Source organism: Acanthaster planci, linkage group LG05 (assembly GCF_054643075.1).
Source record: "Acanthaster planci isolate LZ-2023a linkage group LG05, COTS_SCS, whole genome shotgun sequence".
Classification (NCBI taxonomy): Eukaryota; Metazoa; Echinodermata; class Asteroidea; order Valvatida; family Acanthasteridae; genus Acanthaster; species Acanthaster planci.
Window position 1 is genome coordinate 8,058,371 of NC_141781.1, and position 21,531 is coordinate 8,079,901.

The following is a 21,531-nucleotide window of genomic DNA, read 5'->3' on the forward strand; positions in this document are numbered from 1 at the left end:
AAAGCTTGAGCAGCCCATTGAAAACGTACAGGGGCACAAATTTCAACGCCATTTTCTCTCAGCTTTTGCACTTTTGTCACTTTCGCGGTCTTCGGAAAACTCTCTGAAATTATTATAGCTATTAATTTCTAGTGTGAGAGTAATTTTTGGAGAGTCAAATAAAAACTTGAAAATTTTCGTTCGTTTAAAACGCATGAGGTGAAAGAAATGAGTAAGGTTCCGTTCTGTGTAAGCTATAAAAAAATTGTGCGATATGTTAGGGTACCATCCTCCATTCTCGGTCAAAGACGGGCGTGGCCTGTTGCAGCGAAACAAACCTCACCTTTGTGGAAAGGTCTATGGTCTACTTTCAAGCAAAGCCTTAATAGTAAATCCTGGAAGGGTAAATGATTTCTCATACCGTGTTCTTATTGTCTGCAGCAGTTACAAGGAGAGAATTGATATGCTTTTATCCTCCGAAAACACGAACACTTCTGTCATGTTTATCATTTGACTTTAGGTCTAGCTGCGCTAGTTGGAAACAGCTAGGAACTAACCTTTAAAATGTCTGAAATGGCCTCATTCTAATTTTGGATGCTGTAACGACAGGATTCTGAAAAAAATCTCAGTCAATAGTATTTAAGACACTGCATCGAGAAGCAAATAATGAAGTGTGCAATGTGCTGTATCTGACCCGTACACCCTATTTTAAAAAAACTCAAGTTTTCTGTACGCAATGCGCCTTTGGGCCGTGTCCGAAACGACCTTCAAGGTCTGTTGTCTCCGCGTCTCCGCACATTTCCAATGGAGGGAAGACCTAGACCTAGCTCTAGACAACAGATTCGGATGCAGCCTTGTTGGAAAGGGTCGACATGTCAATGACATCATCATCCAGTGTGACCAAATATTAAAACACCGAAGCTACATGTGGAGCTATTTCCTGACTCTCATTTCATCAGTGATAGGAGTTTGGCTGGCTGCCAAATTGAGATTAGAAACATCTTAACCCTCAAAATAGCTCATGATGCTGACCTTGGTTGCACCACGGGGACTGGGTTGTGCTGCTATATCAGTAGTTTAAGATGTAACGGTATTTGTATTATGGTATCTTTGTTTTTTTTATCCAGAAATGATAACTTCTTGGGGGGTGAAACCCATCTAGTCCCCCTTGGTTGCGTCATATACTATGGTCCACCGTGCATAATAATTATTCTACTGAACCTTGAACTATGCCAAACGCAGCCAAAAGTTGTTTTATTTTCTCAGCATGTGCATTAGAGTTAAAGGCATTTTTGTTTTACTTTCAGATATTTCCGTTTTTGCCTTTCAGTGACCCGGAAGTCACGTTTGGAGGTGCTGCAATGCGCAAATAAAACAATCCCTGCCAATGCGTATTGTACACGTTTAAAGTAAGTTGGGGACGTCAAACAAGAGGAAGACAGGGTCCATGATTGACAGAACGTCTACGATCGGACGATCGTGTACAGAAAATGTGTCTGGAAGACGTAATTAAATGAATGGTGTCGGGGGAGCAAATTTAAGGGAGCATGGAGAGCAAGGAATCAGTGGTGTTTAAGTGGGATTGTTTTCAAAATATACAATTGTAGTTGACTTCTTTCAATATTTTGTGGCATTTGAGATCCCCTCTTTCATGTAGTAACATTACTCAAGTCAAAGTCATGCTAAACACTGGGAAATAAGCGTCTGAAATAGAGACCAACTCCAAATACGATTCTCTCAAAAAATCTTTTTCTAGCGATATCAAACATCCATCCCTTCGTGAAAAGACCGACGAATTGTTTGCCCTTTTTTTAGTGATATTGAATGCATTTTTCGATGGGATTCAGAAAAATTCTTCACAATCCACTTTAAATTTTTGCTCACCACAAAAAAGTGTGGGGGATGATTCAATGGCCTATCTCCCCCCCCAAAAAAAGGCGAAGACCTTCGGAAACTGATCAATAAACGCTTGTACGCATAATAGGTCTGTCTTTCCGGACTTTCAAACTTCTTAAATGATAATTAAACGGGCATTTTGACCGCACAAATCCCTGATTTTCCAGGCACTTCTATCGTACAAGCTTTGAAAGACAGGTGAACGTCTCATTGGTTCCAGGTGAAAGTCTGTTCATTCACAAGGAAAGATAGAATGATGTCACTGCTGTTCGTACGAAGAAAGCAGAAATATTAAACAAAAGTGACAAAGATTTACTTTCAACACGCACAAAACATTTAACATTTAATTCGTCTGTCAATGGAAAATGAATGTTGTATTAGAGTCTTGAACCACTGTTCAAGTTTAATTAGAGCTGCTGCACACAAGGCTATCTACGAAGCAATGCTTTTCATTCGACGTGAACTTCTATTAGAGCACCCATTGTTTTGGTTGTCTTTTCACCAGACTCTAATTTTAGCTCCCAATCGACCAAAAGCCTTTTTTGCCGCCGATCCCGTCTGTGACATGGCAATGAAAAACTATATATTTTCAACTAGAGAAATAAGTTGTAAAAAATTTTCAGATTCACCCATTTTCCCAAAATGTGTAAATATTTACAAAAACGTATACAGTGTAAGTACTTATCTGCTAAGCTTTTGAAGCATCACACGACTGCCAAGCTTTGAAATCCTGCCTCATAAGAAAAATCGCAAGTAGTACTTTCAAAATTTGTTTTGGATACAAAAAGCATTCTCATACGTGTTCATTACCTATAATACTAACTCTATTTAATTGAAATACAATCTCACACAAATATTGTTATACCCAAAAGTAAACTACATGTATTTCAGTATTCATATTGTAATTACTTTATGACCGGAATGAATTTTTCAGCCCACTAACCGAAAACAAACTACAGGTCTAGAAGCACTGCATGGATAAACTTCACCGTCAAAGCAACCGAGGAATGAAGGATTGAGGTATTTTCAGTGTCTTAAACAAAGGTGCCGTTAGAATGGTTCAATAACAACATTTCTTCAGTTAGATGTGAAGTTTGCTAGAGGCTTCTCATCATCATTGTTGCATTTCAGTACGGCCCGTCCGACCATCTTCCCCTCAGCCAGTGTCTCCAAGACTTGGATGCCATCTTCCAGTGGATAAACGGTGCACTTCAGGTTGTCGTATATGGACTAGTGAAGAAAAGGAGGAAAATATGAATTCCACAACCCTATATATAGCAGGAAGAGTGGAACTGTGGCTTTGAGTACTAAGAAGGCTCATCCCTTTTAAATCTTCGTTCATGAGAAAAAAAACAAATACAGATATCATTGTGTTTGGCAATTGCCAGCTTGAAAGGCAGGGCTGTACTCCAGTCAAAATGGTAAGTCAATCAAAGGGGAAATCATTACAGTCTGTTCATAAGTTATACAGGTCAAAGTATAAGAGCAAGGGGCGAAAATGGCAACGCACTGCACCTGCAAAATTCAGTCGAACAGCTCATGACCATCTTTTAAGTGGGGTGACTTGTGATCGGCTTTCGAACGCAATGGCCTGTTCCGACTTGTGATACAGACTCTCAACACAGGATTCCCATCCCCAGAGTGCATTTAACAGTTAAAGAGTTGGGCCTACAATACTAATTACAGGCTTTTTGAGCACGAGTTCAACCAGTCGCTTGAGCTGGTCCAGGCTTCCGATTGCGATGCCCTTCAGGGTGATGTTAGCCAACACCAAATTGGGTAGTGGAATCTGAGCCTCACCACCAAAGAGTCCAATGGCGATGTACTGACCATTCTGCGTGTACAAGACGGAGAGAAATGACAGAACGAAAAAAACTGACACCCGCTTATATGTACAATGGCGTCTTTTGCGCGAAAATGTAGTGTGAAATTCTCTGTTTTCATTCAAGAACTAACAGCCATGTTAGAATGCTTGCCAACGTGATACATGCATTCCCATCCCTCTGTCATTAAATTTCTATTTTCTACGACGTGAACCTGAAAGCCGGTATTTTATGCAGAAAAGGGAAGACTGAAATTGCAACTCTACTTTTAAACTGTATGTACTGAACAGCCCAATTAACAGCTAAACAACAAGTGTATTAACATATACAAAAACTTCGGGATCTCACAGTTTCATTTGACAATTCCCTGTCTGTATAGGCCCACACTATAGTGGTGTGACGTAACTATTGGGTGAAATTTCTGCGGAGCACAGCCATCATGAGCCATGGGTGCCCACTTTCATTTTGAAGTGGAAAATGAAATCTAAATGAACTGTGGCTTGTATTCAGGTTGTATGCCTTTGAGAGTTTCAAGTGGATGAGACCACCATGAGGATTCGAAGGCGTTCCTTGGATTCATACAGGTTCTCAAACGTCCCCGTACACCTGAATGACAGTTTCAGAGAAACTCGTTGTCAGGGTTACCTTTTGCAATGAAAGGGGTCATCGTTAAAAGCCTTGCTTGAAGGGCTTTTCATTGCGGGATGAATCTGCACTTGTAATTAAGGGATGCTACACAAACCATGTGAACAATAATTGCATGTTTTCCTCGTGATTCTAGAATGTACAGATGCTAATAATGTTTACATCTAACAGAGGATACCTTATCTACCGCATTCTACTTAAATGCCTGTCTTGTTTTGAACAGACACAGTAATTTTATAAAGCACCTAAGCAACGCCGTACTTCATTGTATCTGGAAACTTAATACAGGTATGCGGATCAGCAATATGTTATATACCGGTCCTTATAGCCTAGAATGACGAATGGAATGGCTATAACCAGTCAAAAACTTGAGTGTAGTACGCAATCGATTAAGATAATCGGAAATTACAGGCTCACGATCTCGTGATGCATATCTAAGTTCACGTTGACGAAAAACGTTTCAAGCCATTGCCTATAATTGGTGAACCCCATATGAACCCCGTTTCAGCAAATGAGGATCGAGAACAAGGTATGGTATAAAACCATGAATTAACATAACGGTATTCCACAATGCAATTGCCGAAGAACATCAGAAACATTGAAGCCGGCATATTGTTCTTTCTTGCAACGATGCAAAGACCTGCAGGTGACTGTCTCTTTATGTAAGCCCAAGCTATCTCTTTCATATATAAGAGGTTGAATGTTTACCAGATCCAGAGACATAAGGCCGATTTCGAAAGTCTTTGTCAGGCCGGCGAAATCCATCACGAGGTTCACACCATTGCCAGTGCGAGAAACCGCCTTGACTTCCTGAGCGATGATGTCACTGGGTTGGTCTCTACCCATGAGTAGAGGCACAACATCGCTAATAGTGCTGGTAGCCAGATCTAAAGATTCTTGCTAGGATATAAAACATCCCAAAAGTTACCATGTATACTGTCACACCATTAAACGGAAACAATATCAATAAGGACTTTCTGTGGCGAAGGAACACAGTCAATTCCTTGAAATTATTACGAAAGTCGTACATAATAAATAAAGTCATTGGCAGGTTTCGGTTTCACGCTTATTGGATTTCAACTGATAAGTGTTTTTCAAAAATGTAAAACTGCCAGAAGATAGCATGCACTAGACTCAGTGTTGTAGTCAACATGCCTTGTAGACCTTTCTTCGAGGTACATAAAAGTCAGCTTACATTATTATGAGATTTGAATAACAGAAACACATCTCGAATATGGCCAAAACGCACGAGGTTTATTCGATAATCACAGGACCTGATGCACAAGACCATCATAAGACTTCCAGGCTTAAATCAAGTAAAGCACGGAAGCTCTTCACGTGAACTGCAATTGCATACTTTGAGACGCTGAGTGGCGACAAACATACCGGTTCTTTTTACCAGTTCTGAGCGCTGATCTCTATACACTGGATAGGCAGCTCAGTAGTAACTGCCCATGTGTGAATTGAAGTGACCGCGCGGCTATCTCGGGATATTCAATACAATGGCCTCCATTGACCTCCACTGACCTCCAGAGCAAAGCTGTCTATCCAGTTTATAGAGAGCAGTGACTCAGAACCACTGGATAGGCAGCTCAGCTCTGCGAATTGAAGCGATTGCGCGGCCATCTTCGACTATTCAGTACAAGGGCACTTTCCAAGTCACCAGCTTTTAGCGCCGAGCATGAATGCACTGTAGTGAATGGACTGAAAGTGAAATAGATCTCTTACTTATAATTTGCTTTATGCACGCATGTGCAAAAATGGCCTTGGCGGCAAGAGGTGTGAGCGGGCCATTGAAAATGTACGTGCATGGGTGTAACTTCGACGATTATTTTCTCTCAGGTTCTCTGACTTCGTTAATTTTTTCTTCAGAAAATCTCATTAAATCGTTTGAAGTGAAATTTTTAGTGCTCTATTAAAAGATGTTAAAATCGTATTTTTTTCCTCTGCGCACAAGATCGTTGATTCTTAGAAGGGCTCCTTTCATCATAAGTAGTATCAACTATATCGATCAATGGTGTTCTTCGAGCCAACCTGTGCATTTGTAAAAACACGTACTGATGTTCAATCTATCTCCATGTACCGGTAATGTACCCATTCGATTCGCAGCTTTCTGTACTCGGGAAAACTGAAGAACCAGATCTCTTTCTCTTTGGAATCTGCACTTTGTTTTGTACATCCCCAGATATTATTTCTTTCGGTAGTACTCCAAGCTATGACCAAGTTCAAGGGTAAGCTAGTGTTTTACAAAATGCACAGGTTGGTTCTAAGAACACTAACAATCGAAGTAGTTTATACTACTTATGATGGAAGGGGGCCGCACTATAGAAACGACGATTTCGTGCACACAGGAAAAATTGCGATTTTAAAATCTTTTCACAGAGCACTAAAAATTTCACTTAAATTAAAAACTAATGGCAAAAACGATTTAATGGCATTTTAAAAGAAAAACTGAACAAAGTCAGAAAACCTGAGAGAAAATGATCATCGAAGTCGCACCACTCTACATTTTCAATGGCCCGCTCACACTCCTTGCCGCCGAGGTCATTTGTGCACATGCGTGCATAATTATGAATTATTAGTGAAGAGGTCTCTTGGAGGCCAATGTATTGAATATCCTAAGATAACCGCGCGGTCACTTCAGTTCACACATAGGCAGTTACTGCTGAGCTGCCCATCCAGTGTATTGAGATCAGTGTTCTGAGTATGCGCACACTGTATGAGCATGCGTGCATAGTTTTGAGCGCACGCAGTACCTTGAAAAAGGACCGGTATAAATATGTCTGCTACCACCAGCGTCTAGAAATCTCCCTTTCTTTATCATTGTTCACAATGTTACTCAAGTCTGCTCTTGTGAATGGTCTTGTGTCTCGTCTATTGAAGGTCCCGCCCACAAAACTAACTTGAGTGCCTGTCGGTCAGCTTGACCCTGGCATGGAAACTGCACTCGGGCTTAGCACATTCCACTTGTTTTAAGCATCAAGTCATACCGACAGCCGATCAAGTATACACAATCAAGAAAATTAGTGTACGTATCGAACCAGTTCGATTTACTTTGGTCATGGGCGTGCACCCTAGGGGAAAGATACACCCTCTCTTTTTGAATAGGCATTACGGGTCATCAGACAACAAAGTTGTGAAAACAGCCCTCATACAAAGCAGTACGTCTTTAAATGCAGCGCTCTGGTGTAGTGACATAAACGAGCAACAGACTACTCTATAATGAACAGCGTAAAGTGAGTGCATCACGTAACTATCAAGTGAGTATGCTTTTGTACGAAACTAAAACTACATGTATTTTGATGGCCAGGTGAAAAAAGCCCTCTCCTCGAGTTTACTACGTACAATGTCGTACTGAAGACTAACGAGTCAAGACGCAAGACAAATATGTACGACTAACTTGTATCTCGCATGTTCAACTCATAAATCATAAGTCTTTCTTTCGACTTTTATCTTGTATGTACAACTTGTGTCTCGTACGTAAAGTGATATGCCGTACGCACATGTTTAACTTACATCTCATCCGCGTTAGTTAAGATTGGTGAATGTACGACTAACAGGTCTTGGGTATGAGATATAAGATAAGCAAGCGGAAGCAGGAACGAAATTTCTTACCGTTTCCCTAAAACAGCATCGTACTTTTGAGTGACTTTTCCCCAAAATATTGGGCTGTAATTGGGCTGCGATTAATGACAACAGTCAATTCCCGCGTGCGTGATCAATACAGCCAGCGCAGCCGCAACTTCCGGTTTGGACAGAATCTCTCGGAAGGCAAATGATAAAGCAAACCTTGACTCCTGCACATATGATTTGCGTTTCTGGAGGGAACAGGGCCCTGGCGAGGCGGACTCCCCATTGGCCCACCCCACCTACTCCAATCGCCAGCACGGAGCAACTGCCTGGAGAAATGAGAAATATTTGCATCAAATCAAACAGGTCACTGTCTGCTTGATAAAAGATTAATCCTGTGATGAAATCGCATCAAGTCAAGGCTTTCACTTTAAGTTAAAAAATATAGCCCTCTGATTTTTTTGACGCAGTGTAGACCAATTATTCACCCCTTCCCCGCAAAATTGGGTCGTTGGGTGCTATTTATCATCAATGTTGTGACGGGGGATGTTTCTGTTATACATAAATTCAAGGAAGTTCCACGTTGCGTGCATGCAGCTGGGTAGAATGATTAGACAGTGTATGGGTACCATGGCTGCAGACCACTAATTCAATTGAGAATTTTTGACCAGCTCATTAGCATCAAAAGTGCCCCCACCGTATCTTTTGAAAAAGGAGATTGTTTGGCCCCCAAAATGGTGAGATTGTGTAAATCGTTGCCAGGATCAACTCCCTGGGTCTTTGACCTTTCATATGAGAGCAGAAGGGCTAAAACCTAGGGTTGAAAAATGGTCCTAAGTGCCCGAGAAAGTTGAGGGTTGCCACTTGAAAAATGGCTGCAATCAGACCTCGGAAAAATCACTTTTTGGGGGTGATTTTGTTTTGTGGTAATAATTAAAAATGTAATTGGTTAACCCACAAAAAATTGAAAAGAAAGAAATTGAAAATTGAAAGATAAGTGACCAGACAAGAATTCATTTGTGTTTCAGAAATCTCAGGGATGTTGGCGTGCATGCTACTGGGCCCTGATCGGTGCTGATTTTACACTGTTTTCAATGGGGCTTGAATTAGTGGACTGGACCCCTATATGCATGCACCCCTGTATCAGAGCTTTCCTCTCTAATCCGCCTTGAGCGGAAGCACTCCCTCATCAGTTGAAAAGAGCTGTTAGGTGAGGATTGTTATTTTGTTGGTAACGGGGCGAGGCAACTGGAACGCGAGAATGTCAATGTCACAGTGAAGTGTGGTTCCCACCACAGGAGTCGCCGTTGCTATAGGAAAATCGCGCCCTCTCCTGGTCCCACTCGGGGTTCATGAACCGATTGCGTCCGGTAAGTCACGTGACCCATAGTGGGTATCAAACACGGACAAACATGGCATCTTCCATCTAAACGTGTTTTAGGTGTTGTTTACCAAAAACTAAAGCCGATTTTTTGGTATAGTGCTCAGCACATCAGGAGTATGAGTGAACTCATACTTTTTGGTAAATAACATTTTAATAATATTTTGCCACGGGAGGACGCCATGTTTGTTGATTTTTGCCACCCACCACAGTTCACGTGACGTAGCAGACGGAATTTGTCGATTAATTTGGAAAACATACCGTATGTGACTAAAAGGGACGAGGATGTGCCACCTCCCAAGTCATTTTCCCTTCCGCCGCTAAGAATTTTGAGGAGGGATGGAGGGACTTATTACTGCTAAATATCTCAGCCAACCCAACGAAAATGAGGCCACTCTGGAATAAAATAGCCCCTTTCAAATCAAATAAGGTCACATTACTGCTGGCAATTATCTACCTGCAATCTGAGTCACTTTTTTAACAAACTCGAGGGTTTCCTCTATGGCATGAAACGCAGTTAATCCACTGCATGGGAGAAGACAGGCCACTTCGAGAGGTGTGGATGTAGGCACGGGGACCAGGAACCGCACGTCAGGCACAGCGACGTACTGCGCATGGCTGAGGAGAAATAGTGAGAAACTGTGAATGCTGAGACCTTACCTGCAGAAAAATCTAACTGGAAAACCAATTAGTCCAACCTCACTCACTAATTTACCTCAGCCAACAAGGTTATTCAAACCAATCACGTTACACAGACGAGTATTTCCGTGTATGGGTATGTTTCACGGTCCTTTTTCCCCCCAGTCCCTATATTCTCCAATGAGCTTCTGCTTGGCTTGGCTGGGGTCCACTAGTCACTTCTGTACTGGGGAACTAAGGGTCTTTTTGTTTCACGCGGACCCGGATTGCTAACAGTGATCCGGCACTGGTTCTCTGCAGGGGCGGATCCAGACATCGTCCGGGAGGAGGGTCAGGCCGGAGATTTTTTTATTGTCTAATGTTTTGTGGACAAGCAGACATGACGATGAAACATTAGACATTACCAACACTTTTGATAATACTCTTGGTGTTTAATTATTTCTTTTTCCCTTCTTTTAGTCTCAGAGCAGGAGGGGGTTTGACCCCCGACCCCCCATCCGCGTATGCACTATTTGGCACCAAAAAGATGGATCGGTGCACAGCCTGCTAGGCAAGGGTTGGGTGATTTTTACACTTCTAGAATTCTAGCTAAGTCCTGAAGGCAATGCTTGTTTCTGTTTAATACGCAGAGTTACGATATGTCTGTGAAAATTAATGTACCCCAGTTCCTGTTTCTCCATGGAAATTTCGGAGGATTCATCCCAAAATGAGAATAATCATGCACTCTCACGGATACTGTGTTTGCTTCAGATGTATCAAGAAAGTATAGCATACCCGCCATTAAAACACACTCCAATGGCTGCAAACCGCAATTGGGTTTCATCACAGAAATCGCCATGTCCCTCTCTGCACGGAAGACATGCACCGCAATGGACCCACGGAAAGACGACTACATGGTCTCCCAGCTTTAAACCGCTCTGGTTGTTGCTGGTGGCGCTCTCTCCCATAGAGAAAAGAACGCCAGCTATTTCATGACCTGGAATCAATGAGGGAAAGATGCATGAAAGATCCTTATGACTTAAAATGGTTAAAACGTCTGACGCATGTACATGTATAAGGGTTTCTGACCTGTGGAATAGTCTTTCAAATTTTGCTAAGATAAACAGATCTTATTAGCCTCTGTTCCCTGAATGAGACACTTTGAAGCGATGAATTCTTTGGCACTTTTGTTTTAAGCCTGGTTCGCATTTGATTGCAACGATCGCTGATAGCACGCAATAGGTCAAGAAAAGAGAGATATCGCTATACGCCCGTCATGTTAGCGTGCATGTTTTGACCCACACCAACAACTAGGAGCGGAAAGTTCAACGTGGGCCGGTTTTATGTACTCAACTTCGTCGCCATCTCAGGTTCTTCTCCAAAAGCAATCCTCGATTGTAGGCCTGAAGCATTCAAATTAAATTGAAGTGCTGAAATATTTTGCTCTTTTGTATCTTATCTGATGTTCTTGTGGCACTACAGCTAACAACTTCAAAGTCAGGTGAAGCCTGCAACGGAGACGAAGTTGAATATTGGAAAACGGCCATGATCCAACTTTTCCCACTATTTACTGCGCCCTTGTTTGTTGAAAATACAATAAAATGTTTTCACTATCAGCCCGTTCCCAATTGATCCACCAATTGCGGGATCCGATCCACCTTTTGCCAAATTGCCGGATCAGATCCCCCAATTGGTGGATCAGATCCGGCAATTGTTTGTAGTGGGGATGCTAACCATTATAAGGTGGATGATGATCAGATCCACCTTTCTTGATCCTCTTCTGGAGCAGGATACAGATCCCCCAATTGGTGGATTAGATCTTGCAATTGGCGGATCACGATCAGATGGGAACGCAAAAGTGGATCTGATCCAGCAATTTGACCTGTCAACATCCGTCCGTGCACGAGTGGCGCGAAACTTTTGCCGTCTGATGAACAAAGAAATGCGTTTTTTGGCTTGTAGGTCATGTGAAATTTTTAACGTGCACAGCATCCACAATAAATAACTGCTGAACTACGGGCTAGGGAAATGTGTCACCACGCATGTGCAATGCATGCATGTCGCGACGTGTACCTTGCCCTTTCACAGTTTTCGTTGTGCATTCTTTCGTTTCTTAACCTTTTTCATTCGTGTAATTTCACTTGCTTTCCATCAAAAACTAATTGCGTGTTAGCGTATAGCCCGCAGCGTGTAACAGAATATCAAAAACGGAAGCAAAGTTTGAAGAGACAACATAATAGGGTGACCATTCGGTCCGATTCAAGGTCGTCACGTCAGTAGAACTCCGCACCCAAAACACCGCAGGGTCACATGCATACCGCCCCAACAGGCAACACTGCCACTGAGCGCGCTTAGCAAGCTAGCACATGCGCAATAACGAACTCGGTGACCTTTTGGACTCGACATTTCCGTCCGAAAAGGTGGATCAAGCGCTGGTGGGAACGCGGCGCGACTTGCTGCGGTTTTGTTGCGGTAAGATAACGATCACACCAAAATGCTCGATCAAAATCCACCTTTTCCCAATTCAAGTGGGAACGCGCTGTAAGACCATGAATCATTGGAGACTGCCCGGTGATGCCGCCTACTACTACTATCAGTAGTAGTATACTATTTAGAATGGGCTCGCTGAGTTTATGGATACTGTTTGCAATGTCCAGTAGATGGCTGCTAATATAGGATTACGTGTAATGATTAAGCTCACTCATATTCACCTGGGACGCAGGGGCATTTGAAGATTGTTGGTTCGCCCTCGGCCCTGGCGAAACTCTTATCTCCTTTCCAGAAATGTACATCCGAATGGCAAACTCCACTGTAGGATATCTAATTAATTTAACCGAAACAATCAAATTGTAACAAAATTCTTTAAAAGAATAAAGAGCATATTGTTTATATCTGTTGTAAAGAATGATCAAAATGACATTGAGGGCTTAATTTTGCGACACAAATGCACTCACCAATTTTACGTTCATGTTTATTTCATGGCATCATTTTAAACTTGTTTATGTACCACCTTAGGCCTTCAATTGAAATTACGCCCCACCCACCCTAGAAAGTTTATTAACTAAACACTGAATGTCACTATATTGATGGGATTAGTCACTTCATGGAGGAAAGACACAGAAGGAGTTTGAACTGCCCAGGTTATACCATGGAGGTCTACCTCCATGGTTATACTATAGCATACTGCCAATTACCGCTTTCTGGCATGCCCGGTATGTCCATAGCCAGAACGCAGGGAACGCTTGCTACGCACCACCTGTTTCACAACCATAAGCCCCCTTTGTACCCCCATGATCATCACCACAATTTTTTGGAAGTTGAATATTCATGGTATCATTGGTGCTTGGTATGATCTGACAACAACATCAAATTTAATGCGTTGTGCAGTAGCATGTATTAGGCTGTGTGCCCCAAGTGTTCATGTGCAATCATTGTCCTTATCGAACGCTTTCCTCTGGGGTCATTTTGGGAATAAATAGCCAAGTTGTTTACAAGAAAAAGTGTTTTATTTGGATCGTTTTTATTGCGGCATTTATACAAAGAGGTATTTTATGAGATCTCATAATCACTCCTTGTGATGAAAGAGCGCATTTTGTTTGTAAATATGAACTTTACTGTCCAGTGGTGGTCAGCATGTTGTTGGGCAGTCTTAGCCAACTTCGTACAAAGACTTTGAAAACTGCATCATGATGTTTTGGAGAGACAAAATAAAATTACAAACATTGCATGGATAATGGAACAGTGTATCAATAAAAAAGTTGATTCACGATGGCAAAATCAGATCTAGATTTTTCGCTCTCTGTTTCTGGTCACGGCGATAAGTTGTAGTTGCAAACAAAACACACCAAATATTGCTAGGGTATTACTGGCCCCATTTGTACGGCTACTACACCAGAAACAAATACAAAAGCCAACCAATTTTCCATCGAACAATGTGAGAAAAACCAATCATGGGGAGACGACTATGAGCCCCTTCGCTCGTCACATCAGCCCTTCCCAGCGCCCTGCTCGGGCTTTGCACTGTAATTGGCTACCACACTCTAAAAAGGATCAGTCAAATTTGACTAAACTTCAGCAAAATTTGACTAGCTCTTCAGGTTCAGCTGGGTGCAACTGGAAATTAGTCAATCTGACAAGATTTTTTTAGTCAGTTCATCGACATTTTTAAAGGCACAGTATAGGAATCTTGTCAGAAAGCATGATTTGCCAACGTTTGCGTGGGTGTTTGACTGAATCTGTAGTCAATTTTGAACAACTAGGAAAATCACTCAACATTTTGACAAGGTTGCGTTAAAAGAGTACATGCATGACCTCCGACCGCACTTCCTGTTAGCGAAGCGTTATTTTAAGTCTTGGGTTGGCCAATAGCTATTCTTTAATACGAGCCAAAATGTCGGCTTATTATCATAAAAACATGGCCCCGGAAAAATCACAGTAATTTATCGTCTTACAAGTTTCACTGATCCCGTGTCTTTGGCGATACCTTTAAGTAATTGTTTATCTTGATCTATTTTGGATGAACAAATTAAGTGTGGTCAGAATATTTTCCGCAATGAGGAAGAAAAAAATAGCGAATTAATAAGGGCCACATTGAGCAATCTTGCGTGCCTGGCAAAAATCACCCACAATGCTTTGAACATCGTGAGCTGTGACCCCGTGTGACATATTTCCTTCACTAAAATCTGTGCAAGGCCATCAGCCCTCCCCAACACCCTGTTCAGGCGCTCGGCGACGAGCTAAATGAGCCCTGAGCTAGACCAAGAGAGGCGTACGTTTCCTGGCAACGCAGGCTCCTTTTGTATGAACTGCGCTTTGCTGGTTCACACACGACTGTAAAATACACCCGTTACGGGTGCATCGCTACCAACAAAATGAGCATTCCGGACAAACTTTGGCCCTTTTTAACCGATGGGAGGTGCGTCTGCTCGACGCGGATAGTAAACTAAAGACTTGACCAACATCACCCAAATGGCGCAGGGCATTTAGTCGGCCAGTCGAAACCAGGAACCAAACCATTTGTCTCTAATTATTACTACCTTTTAGGTATTTTCCTCTTCTTCATAGCTGGAACAGTCCGTCAAATTTAACAGAATGTTAAGGGATAACCCTATTCAAGGCTTTGTTTACTTTCATGCCGTTATCAAGGTTTCCTTCGAGATCATCCACAACGTCTTGGTGATTTCATTATCCTTCAAATGTAGGCAACTTGATGGAAACTCCTTACAGTTGTCGAAAAAGTCTTGCTTGACTGCCTAGTGGGTCTTCCTGTTTGCCTTTCTTGATCTTCATGCTTTCGTTGGTGTACTTGCCATATTTTCACCCCACTCATCTCCATTTTGTTTCCCTGGCTTCAGCCAGCCAATCTCGGCAGGTGGCATTGTCTATTCTGAATTATCTTCATTCGATGTTTCGTCATCTTCTACCTCCTCAACAGATTCTGAATCATCGTCAACTTCATTGATGTCTTATTCCTCTTCAGCGTGGATATTTTCCATGCGCCTCTGTAGATTAGATTTCCGTCCAAAGCTTTTAGCACATCGGTGACAAGCATAGGATTTGACCGTGGAAATAGCATTCGTGTTTAATCTTTGAAGTTTTATATCTCCAAATGAGAAGAAACAAAATCAATGAAATAGTTCAGTACTCTTCGTTTCACGGTAATACTCGTGTCAGTTACGCAGCAGCGGCATTACAGGCAATCAAACATGTTTGGCAGCTTTTAGAAATTAATTTTATTGAATAGAAAAGTTTTGCCGACATGCATGTCTACAACGACGCGACGACACAAAAAATTGAAAAGAAATGGAAAGATTGAAAAACACCAGGGATGTTGGCATGCATGTTATTAAGCTCTAAATACGGAGCTGTATTAGGGACATGATTAAAAAACAGCGTTCTCTCCTCCTTGAGCTAACTTGTACGTACGACTGATAAATCTGTCATATGTACGACTTAATCTTGTAGGTACGACTTCTGAATCATAACCCGTAAGTACGGGTTATATCTCGTACGTATGACTTGTATGTCATAAGTAGGAATTCACACGTACGAGATATGAATCATAAATCGTACGTACGAGATTTAAGTCGTACGTACAAGATATAAATCGTGCGTACGACATACAAGCCGTACATGCGAATTAGCTCTAGGAGGAGAGAATTTGGGTTTTTTTCACCATTCCCCTGATACCGCTCCGTACCTGAACAATGCGGATTTTACACTGTTATCAATGAGACTTGACATGGTAGATGCACGCTCAGTGCGACTGTCCTGCACAATACACGACTTCGCGTATGGTGTTCCATATGTGCCATCTGGCGTCACATTTTTCAACCGGCGTCGCATTTTTCAACTGGCGTCGCATTTTTCAACCGCCGTCGCCTTTCGATGTGAATAAGCCATTAATCATCAATGGCCAACCTTGGTCCAGCCGGATCTGAAGTTGTTGACTTGAATGCTTAAAGAGTGCGTACATATTTTTAATGATTATGGAAACGGCTAAATTAGCATGTATGCGTCGATTACCTGTATGTCAATAAATTAACAGCCCTTTAATGAACCCGATTACTCGTGGAAGTTCACCTCGCTCAATTTGGTTTCTCACCTCTGCAAGCTTTTTGAGTGAAAAATGTCCCGGTACTGATGATTACTAGTTGCCACAAAAATCAAACCCAGTATAATAGGCCTATTTTTCACTCTGGTTGATATGGTATTTGTCATCTGGCAGACATGCTTCCCGAGGCAGCGTTTATCGCAGTACGGTCTATAATTTAAAATGTAACTACTCTAGGCAAAGAAATGTCACGCACCATAACTTTGACAAATTTTACGTTTTCTGGGTTGAAAGAAGTTGTCAGCAATACAAAATCACGCACAGTTTTCCGAAAATACTTTTTGAACCATGAAAATCTGTCCAGAAGAAGCCAAGACTGGTCTTATTTTTTCATTACTACGAGTAGAAAGGTATTTCACACATTTGAAGTTGTTCAGGCAATGGTCCGTGATTCAGGCATTCCCCCGGTGGAGGCCGTCTGGTCATGGGCTTGAGATCATTTATCTTTCTTTGTTGGGGGGGGGGGTTGTGTTTATTACTCAACGAAATGACTTCCCAAGGTCTTGAGGACTGCATGTGGATTTGGGTTTGAAAAGTGTCACTGTTTGAAAAGGCTGTTTCGTCGTAGCTGCTGCTTCTTGATTGACCCTAGGGTTACACGTACATGTACATGCGTTTCTGTCTAATTTTCTTTTTTTCTGTGACAAATGTTGCCGTACGTGTGAAAATCTCCACAACAGACAACTTCATTCTTAATAAGACTAGTTTTCGAGTGTTTTATAATAAGCTTGCGGGTCCGATGATGGACGAGATCCTGGCCTCCATGGGTCTTTCCGATGAAGTAATGGAAAATGCGACGCCCGGTCGAAAAATGCGACGCCCGTCGAAAAAATACGACGCACGGTCAAAAAATGCGACGCCAGTTAAAAAATGCGACGCCAGTCGAAAAATGTGACGCCCGTCGAAAAATGTGACGCACGGTCGAAAAATGCGACGCACGGTTGAAAAATGCAACGCCGGCTGAAAAATGCGACGCCCGTCGAAAAATGCGACGCCGGATGGCACATATGGAACACCATAGCCACGTCTGGTAATCCTGACCCTTCGAGCCTGTATCGTGCATGACCCCTAGTGTAGGTACATGTACATGTACAGTACTATACATGTACATGTACATGAACTATACACGTAGCTTGCATTGCCCACGTTTGGTACAAGCTGTCAAAGGTAATGGCCTTAACGCACAAATTAAATCACCAATGGCCGCATACACCACAGGAAAACAGCAGCGTCAGCACTGGAGCGCCTTGGACAGGGTTGCCAATACGAAGCGGGTTCTCACGGTTTCCGATTTTTAAACTGGTAGCAATTTCTTGAGGAAATCGTTCTTAGTTGCACCTGGTAGTTTGGTGAAATCACTAAAAGTCGCGAAGTACCCTGAAAATGGTCGGGTTTGTTTGGGAACAAATTGAAACTGAAAGGCTATTCTTGTATACGCAACTAGGTTGATATTCTTGCAACATTCTTACAAATTTCGCAGAGTTATTCTTGGTGTTAAACGGTCGAGAACGCCAAATCATTGCGAGTGTATAGATAAGACTACCCATTACGACTATTCTGAGAGTAACTTAATAGTTCCCAGATTTTAAATTCGGTATAACTATGGGTCATTCTGGATGATACTGAAGTTATTCGTGACTACTTTGACAAAATCGTTGTAATTCGGTTTATTCTAAACTGTTGCAGCCATTTGGTTTGATTTGGCTTCCACTTCACATCTAGTTTTGCCCAGATATTTTTTGTTTCATCCATGAAATATTCTTACAAACAGCAATCGGGGTCATTTCTTCCGATGCCACTAATTTGTTTTTTAATCGTGTTAAGTCTGGAAACAAGGCCTGGATTCAACTTCCCAGGGTTCAAATTGAAGTCCCCACCTCCAGATGGCTATTATACGGTAAGACTGCGAAATATAAAGACACTACATATTCCGATGTGAAACAAGTTCATCACGGTGCACCAAAATGTTACGATCTTGTAGAAGGCCTATAGGCCTACAGTTCTATCGATGTCACGAATGAAGTAGTTTATTCTACGATAATGGACAGTTTTATAAATTTTGGATGGATCGTCCTAGAAATAGCCACAATACGGGCGTTTTACAAAAGTTTGTCTCCAAGAGTTTGCAACGCGTTGGCCAATTATAATGCGCAAAATCTGTCGACCCAATATGCGTTTGGAAAGGGTCGACAGATTTTGCGCGTTGTGATTGGCCAACGCGTTGCAAACTCCTGGACGCGCACTATTGTGCATCGCCCATATTATCATAGTCAATCATAACGGTGTGCCTCCGCAAATGGGCCAGAAATATGTCTGCCGAGCTCATTAATAGAAGTTATACACTAAACATAATTATAATTATTAGAGCCCTGAAAGCCATGGAACTGGGCGATTGAAAAAATATGGCACTGAACCCCTGGTACCGGGCTTCCAATTCTGAGCAATTTGGATGCAATCGGGTTCGAAATTGGCACTATTTAGCCATTTGGCATAGGAAAACATTTTCAAAAATGGCTCTTTTTCCGGGCAGTGGAATTTTCTTTCATTTAAGGGGTTGTCTGCTTTGGGTGAGAATTTCTCAAAACTTCATGGATCAACCTAGTTAAATTGAAAGAAAAATGAAAGAGGGTATGTCAAATATCATTTTTCTGTCCAGCCTAGACACCTGTGGAGTTATGAGTATTTTTCAATAATTTGAAAGGTCAGGAAGTGTCCATGAGAATTTATTTCTAGGAGTGCACCCTTACAATTTGAAGTGAGTTCATGCACGACGGTTTTCAATGGCAAACTCAGTGTGAGCAAGTGCGATGCACATGCATACGCGTAGGCCCTATGTTGTACATGTGGCACTGTGACAGAAGAATTACAATCGTTTTGCATACAATGTACTTCATACCCTACCCGGTTAGACCAAAACGTTTGACTTCAATTTACAGTTTGTGAAGGTTGGGGATCGCGCCATGCGATTTTTAGGGTGATACGAGTGATAGTAATATGTGATGAAGCGTGCGATTTCTAGCTGATCAAGTGCATGTGCTGGACTATAGCCCGTCTGTGTGTGGTTCCATCCTCAGATGTTCCACGCGGTCTCCATGCCATCATATTATTGTAAAATGATTGGTTGTGATGTGTGGATGTCTCCTTGGTATATGTTGATCACTTTTGGAATTACCTTATGCATGTAGATTAATATGGACTTTTGAGATCTGTCGAGTGTCTGCCAAATCTTTTCAAGCAGCTGGCCCCCAGGCCAAGACTGTATACCGGTGGTTCGCAGGGTGAATATCCAATTGAAGTGAGGAACATTAGCATGCCTAAAGTGGGCCTTATTACTGGTTTTATTGGCCATATGCTTGGCCTTCATCGCTATTCTCCTCAGCTCGAGATAATCACAATTTATCCAATCAGTTTTCTTGACACAAACGTTCAGTTTTAATTCTCTTTTTCTCTTGTCGTAAGATTGTTCACTGGGACTCATGATAACAGTTTGTTTTTTACGAACTGAATGAATCACTTAGTATAAATAAGAAATAATAATTATAATAATAAGAAGTGAGGAACAACGTTGTCTGTGTGTCTGATATTTGCCCAAGACCTCACAAGCGCCTGCGCTGTGTGCCACTCCCTGTCCCAGCCTCCAGAGGCGAACCAGTAGGCACCAAGTGGCATCCCGACTTCGAGAACTGTGCCCCTGACCGGAACTTTAGCCCTGAGTACCCCGCTTCCACACAAGACGCATTACAAATATTTGTATCAAGCAAAAGAACCTACATCACGATAATTGAAGTCTATACACTCGTAAAACATAGTCGGACCAATGGTGGTTTATATTTTTTAGTCACGCATGCCATATCGATCGCCTGTTGAAGTAAAAGCAGCTCAATCATTTTTGAGAATAACAATGAATAAACACGTACGGTGTATTATGATATTTTTAACATCGGCTGATTATATTTTTACTGCCTGTTTAATGATGGCTACCATCATTGTGACCCGGGTCACTGTAGGTTGCCACGCCGATGTCACCCTCGACGGTACATGACTTGACTAACGAAAAAGACACCACACATACGGCGTTGTTCGTCACCTTCGTAAAGATGGTTGTCGTGCAATATAGCAATTCACTTTACCTTCACGACAGCCCCACCGTCTGGGGCTTTGGGGATCGGCTCATCGTCACACAAGACAAGGGGCTCTTTAGGAGCGGTTACACGGATGCACTTCATCATGACCTCTGTATCAGTATACCCTTTCGACCAATATGGAGGAGAAAACCGACCGATTTGTCTTTCGTTGTGAAGGCCTTCCACCCTGCGGCAGTGGCATATATAGCGGAACCCGTGCTTTTTTTCAGCTGGGCACCGAAACGGGTGATGCACTAGAGATCAAAATTTCGAAGGAAGTGCCCTATGCCACCTAACAGTTACGCTACTTATGCCCTCTGGAAAGCACAGGCACCTAGCAATGTTGAGGGTCCTTCTGGAACACTTTGACCTTTTGATATTTTCCACAGGGTCAACATTATACAATTTTCCCTTTACAATAGGTCAAAAATTGCTGACAATTTTATCCTGACCTCATCCATATTCATTCGCATCATTGCAAAGGTAAAACTTTAATACCCTGCCATGCTATTTAACCATTACTCGCAATATATTGGGTCAAACCACGGTCAAACTGCTTGGAAATTATTTCTTACCAAGACTATTTCATGTTTTTTCTCACCCAGGGTCAAACGCACTGGTCATGGCAAACAGCCTGGATTTTCCCCTCCAAAAAAGTGGCTGTGCAGCTTTCAGACGCGCGTTACGCTAAATGCAATATTTCATGAATGAATACCCGAAAATAAAACGTAATAGATAAAGATTTCCTTTTCATTTCGCATGTGCAGACAATTGATTAACGCTTTCTCCGTAAGTACGCCTTCCGGAATAGTAATGGCTGCGTGTGTGCGTGTGGGGGGGGGTGCACGCGGACCATACCGCGCGAAGGGCCAGCTAGGGACG

The 21,531-nt window shown here is 42.2% G+C and overlaps 1 protein-coding gene across 1 annotated transcript; it reads right to left on the reverse strand.

The window, feature by feature from the left end:
- Nucleotides 1-2,170: 2,170 nt before the first annotated feature.
- Nucleotides 2,171-21,005, reverse strand: LOC110988362 (uncharacterized). Its single transcript, XM_022251250.2, has 8 exons — nt 20,656-21,005; nt 12,624-12,732; nt 10,708-10,909; nt 9,752-9,912; nt 8,133-8,242; nt 5,052-5,243; nt 3,560-3,709; nt 2,171-3,105 (listed from the first exon to the last, which is right to left on the reverse strand). The coding sequence occupies exons 1-8, from the start codon at nt 20,752-20,754 to the stop codon at nt 2,953-2,955; spliced, it is 1,176 nt and encodes a 391-aa protein (XP_022106942.2). The 5' UTR covers nt 20,755-21,005; the 3' UTR covers nt 2,171-2,952.
- Nucleotides 21,006-21,531: the final 526 nt, after the last annotated feature.